The sequence below is a fragment of the Cicer arietinum genome, chromosome 2 (genome assembly GCF_000331145.2).
Source record: "Cicer arietinum cultivar CDC Frontier isolate Library 1 chromosome 2, Cicar.CDCFrontier_v2.0, whole genome shotgun sequence".
Lineage (NCBI taxonomy): Eukaryota > Viridiplantae > Streptophyta > Magnoliopsida > Fabales > Fabaceae > Cicer > Cicer arietinum.
The window spans coordinates 39,999,027-40,001,878 of record NC_021161.2 but is presented as its reverse complement, the minus strand read 5'-3'; the positions used below and the strand labels follow the sequence as shown (position 1 = coordinate 40,001,878).

At 25.4% G+C, this 2,852-nt stretch overlaps 1 protein-coding gene across 3 annotated transcripts; it reads right to left on the bottom strand.

Annotated features, from left to right (window-relative positions):
* Positions 1–642: 642 nt before the first annotated feature.
* Positions 643–2,224, bottom strand: LOC101511286 (BAG family molecular chaperone regulator 4-like). Of its 3 annotated transcripts, none has more exons than XM_004490571.4 (3): positions 1,892–2,224; positions 1,555–1,643; positions 643–1,406 (listed from the first exon to the last, which is right to left on the bottom strand). In XM_004490571.4, the coding sequence occupies exons 1-3, from the start codon at positions 1,959–1,961 to the stop codon at positions 1,074–1,076; spliced, it is 492 nt and encodes a 163-aa protein (XP_004490628.1). In that variant the 5' UTR covers positions 1,962–2,224; the 3' UTR covers positions 643–1,073. The 3 variants fall into 3 exon arrangements, with proteins under 3 accessions (XP_004490628.1, XP_004490626.1, XP_004490627.1); XM_004490569.4 differs by having other exon boundaries at positions 1,555–1,652; positions 1,892–2,191; XM_004490570.4 differs by having other exon boundaries at positions 1,555–1,649; positions 1,892–2,191.
* Between the last annotated feature and the right edge of the window lie 628 nt (positions 2,225–2,852).

Genomic DNA, 2,852 nt, shown 5'->3' with positions numbered 1-2,852 from the left:
CATTTTGGTTTTATTTTTAGGAAAAAATTTCTTAACTTTTTAATCTCCAAAAAGTTTTTATTTTTATTTTTTTTCAACTTTTAAGCCAACTCATGTGTATCTTTCAAATATTCAAATGAATTTTTAGTATTATGTTTAAAATATTGTAAAATTTAAATTTTTTTAACAAAAGATGAACTAAATATAAATTTTTAAATTAACTTTTTGTTACAAAATTTTAAATTTTTTATGTGAGATAATCCTTAATTCCATGTTTAGATAATCAATTCGTTCAATTAAACATAGAATTGAGAAAAATTTAAAACATTTCAAATAGTACATAGAAGTTATTTTATATTCATAAATTTATAATTGGATCAATAATACCCCCTAATTTATAAAGTGAAAAATATCTTTTGATTATAAACAATTTTCCATATTTTATCTTATCTGTGATAAAACTTTTAAGTTTTAAGGAAGAAAACAAGATCCCCAACTTATTTTCAATCAAGTATAATAGAACTCGTAAAAACATAAAATAGATCAAACAAATTAACCTTACAATAAAACCCCCCAATAGTTTTTTGAGTGAAAACATTCAACACCCACTCCACATTTACCACTTACCCTACATCACATCAGTTCTTATAGAAGAATTCTTCATACATACAATTAGGCTTATCATCCGTATTAACAAACTTTAGTGATACAATAAATAAACTCTTACATATGACATAAAGTACTCTTTAAATAGATGGTTTATTAGAAAACACACCATCTATTTAAATATCTAATTACACAACATAATATACACATCCTGCATTTAAAATCTATGTTAGACAAACAATAAGAAAAAATCAACGATCATTCTATATCAAACTTAATCAAATTCTACAATCTAGAAGCATTTCACTTGTTCCTCAAACTCTTTTTCTCTAATGTTTCCAACATTTTCAAAGTGGCAAATAAAATGTCAAGTGTTTATTTATGCATAGACTGAGAAACTTATAGAATTAGTACAAGCATATTAACTCTTCCCTCCCTATTGAAACTAACTTGGCAAATTGTTCAAAGTTAGTGAACAGAACTTTTAATTACTCAAATTGTTCCCATTCTTGAGTAATCACAGTAGAAGATTGAATTGTTATTGGAGACTTCAATCTTCCATGTTCTGATTCAAAGGCCTCCCATTTGTTAATGAGTGAAACAGCATTGTTAGCAGCAGAGTTTCTTGCCTTCATGTTGTCAATTATGTCTACATAACTTTGTACACGTCTAACCTCAATTCCTCTCTGCATTTTAGCTTCTCCCTCAGCAACAATAGAGTCAAGTTTAAGCAGTTGAACCATAAGCAATTCAGTCAAGACAACAAATTCTTTATCTTCAACCTTAGCTCCACCACTAATAATCCTCTCCAAACCAATCACCTAACAATCATCATAATAAAGAATATAGTTCATGAAGTGTCATCTCAATAGTAAGAGTTTGATTTTATAAGAGTTCAAATTAAATAATTTTCTCCTTCCCTAATTTAAAAAAATAAAAATAAAATAATTGCATGATAAAAAATATCACCTTCTGATATAACTTGTCAACTTCTGTTCTAACATATAAAACTTCTTTAGTGGCTATTAAAGTATGTTCAATCTTCCTCTCTTTGCTGGCTGGATCTTCTAACAAAGGGACAATTTTAGTTGACCATTACAATTCTAAAGATATATTTACAAATTCGTAAAATTTGTAAACTATTTTATAAATTGATATTCATAATTTCGAATACTAATTTACCTATTTACTTGCGTATAATTAATTTTCTTTAAATAAAACAAAACAAAAAAGTGATTATATAAAAACGGACAAAATAAATAGAAAGAAATAATAAATCCAAAATGCATATGATCCAATGCTTTACCAAAAGTAGATTGTGAAGGAACATTAATCTCATGGTGATATGAACCATGAGAGACCTTGATTTTGATCATAGGACTAGAAGAAGACTCAAGAGTTTATCTTTTTTGAACAAGCATTCCACCGGATCTTTTCTCCCAATCTATACTACCCTTATTCTCATCATTAGCTACACATTTTGAAGCTTATATTTTCATTGTCAATAAATTTTTTGGTAAAACATAGCTATAGAATAATAATAAAGAGAGATCAAGAAGGTGGAGTTTGTTGAAAGATGCAAGGAAAGTATTAGAATAGCAAAAGAAGAATGATTGAGTAAGCAAACAAAAGTTGTTTCAGGATAGAGACAAGAGACCCTCGACTGTCTTTTACTAAGAAACATTATTTGTAAACTTGTAATGATACAATTTTGTCCTTATAGTCGGTCCAATCCATTAACTATTAGCTAGATATTTATTAGTATTTTTTTATTTATTCTAAAAAAATAATAAATTTTAATATAATCAATTCACATAATTAAAAAAATTTAAATTCAAACTCGAAATAATTTTAATATAACAATATCGACATTTATCAAAATCTAAGAACATTTATTTGCATTTTAATTTAAAAAAACTTACATCCAGACTTTTTCATTATCTTATTTTATTGAAACAAATTAGTTTTTTTTCTTCTTTAAATTATTTATCTTTAAAAATAATGCCAAAGAATGTTTTTAATTTTTTTTCTCATTTAAGTTTATTTTTCTTAAAGAAATAATGACGTGGCTCAAAAAATGCTTATATGACTTGTTGTATAAGATTATTATATAATTTTATTTATTTTAAATAATTTTTTACTAAAAATAAAATAAAAATCAAAATTAATTTTTAGGCTTTTCAACCCTTTGAATCTATGGGTTTTAGAATTTCAAAAATTGCTGAAATTAAGATGATTATCAAACCCCTATTTTTTTTCTTTTTATT

Coding starts and splice junctions, on each gene's coding strand:
- LOC101511286 (XM_004490569.4), bottom strand. CDS start 1,961: ATGATCAAAATCAAGGTCTCTCATGGTTCATATCACCATGAGATTAAT. Junction 1,653..1,891: donor TCCTTCACAATCTACTTTTG/GTAAAGCATTGG, acceptor TCCCTTTGTTAG/AAGATCCAGCCAGCAAAGAG. Junction 1,407..1,554: donor TTGACAAGTTATATCAGAAG/GTGATATTTTTT, acceptor GATGATTGTTAG/GTGATTGGTTTGGAGAGGAT.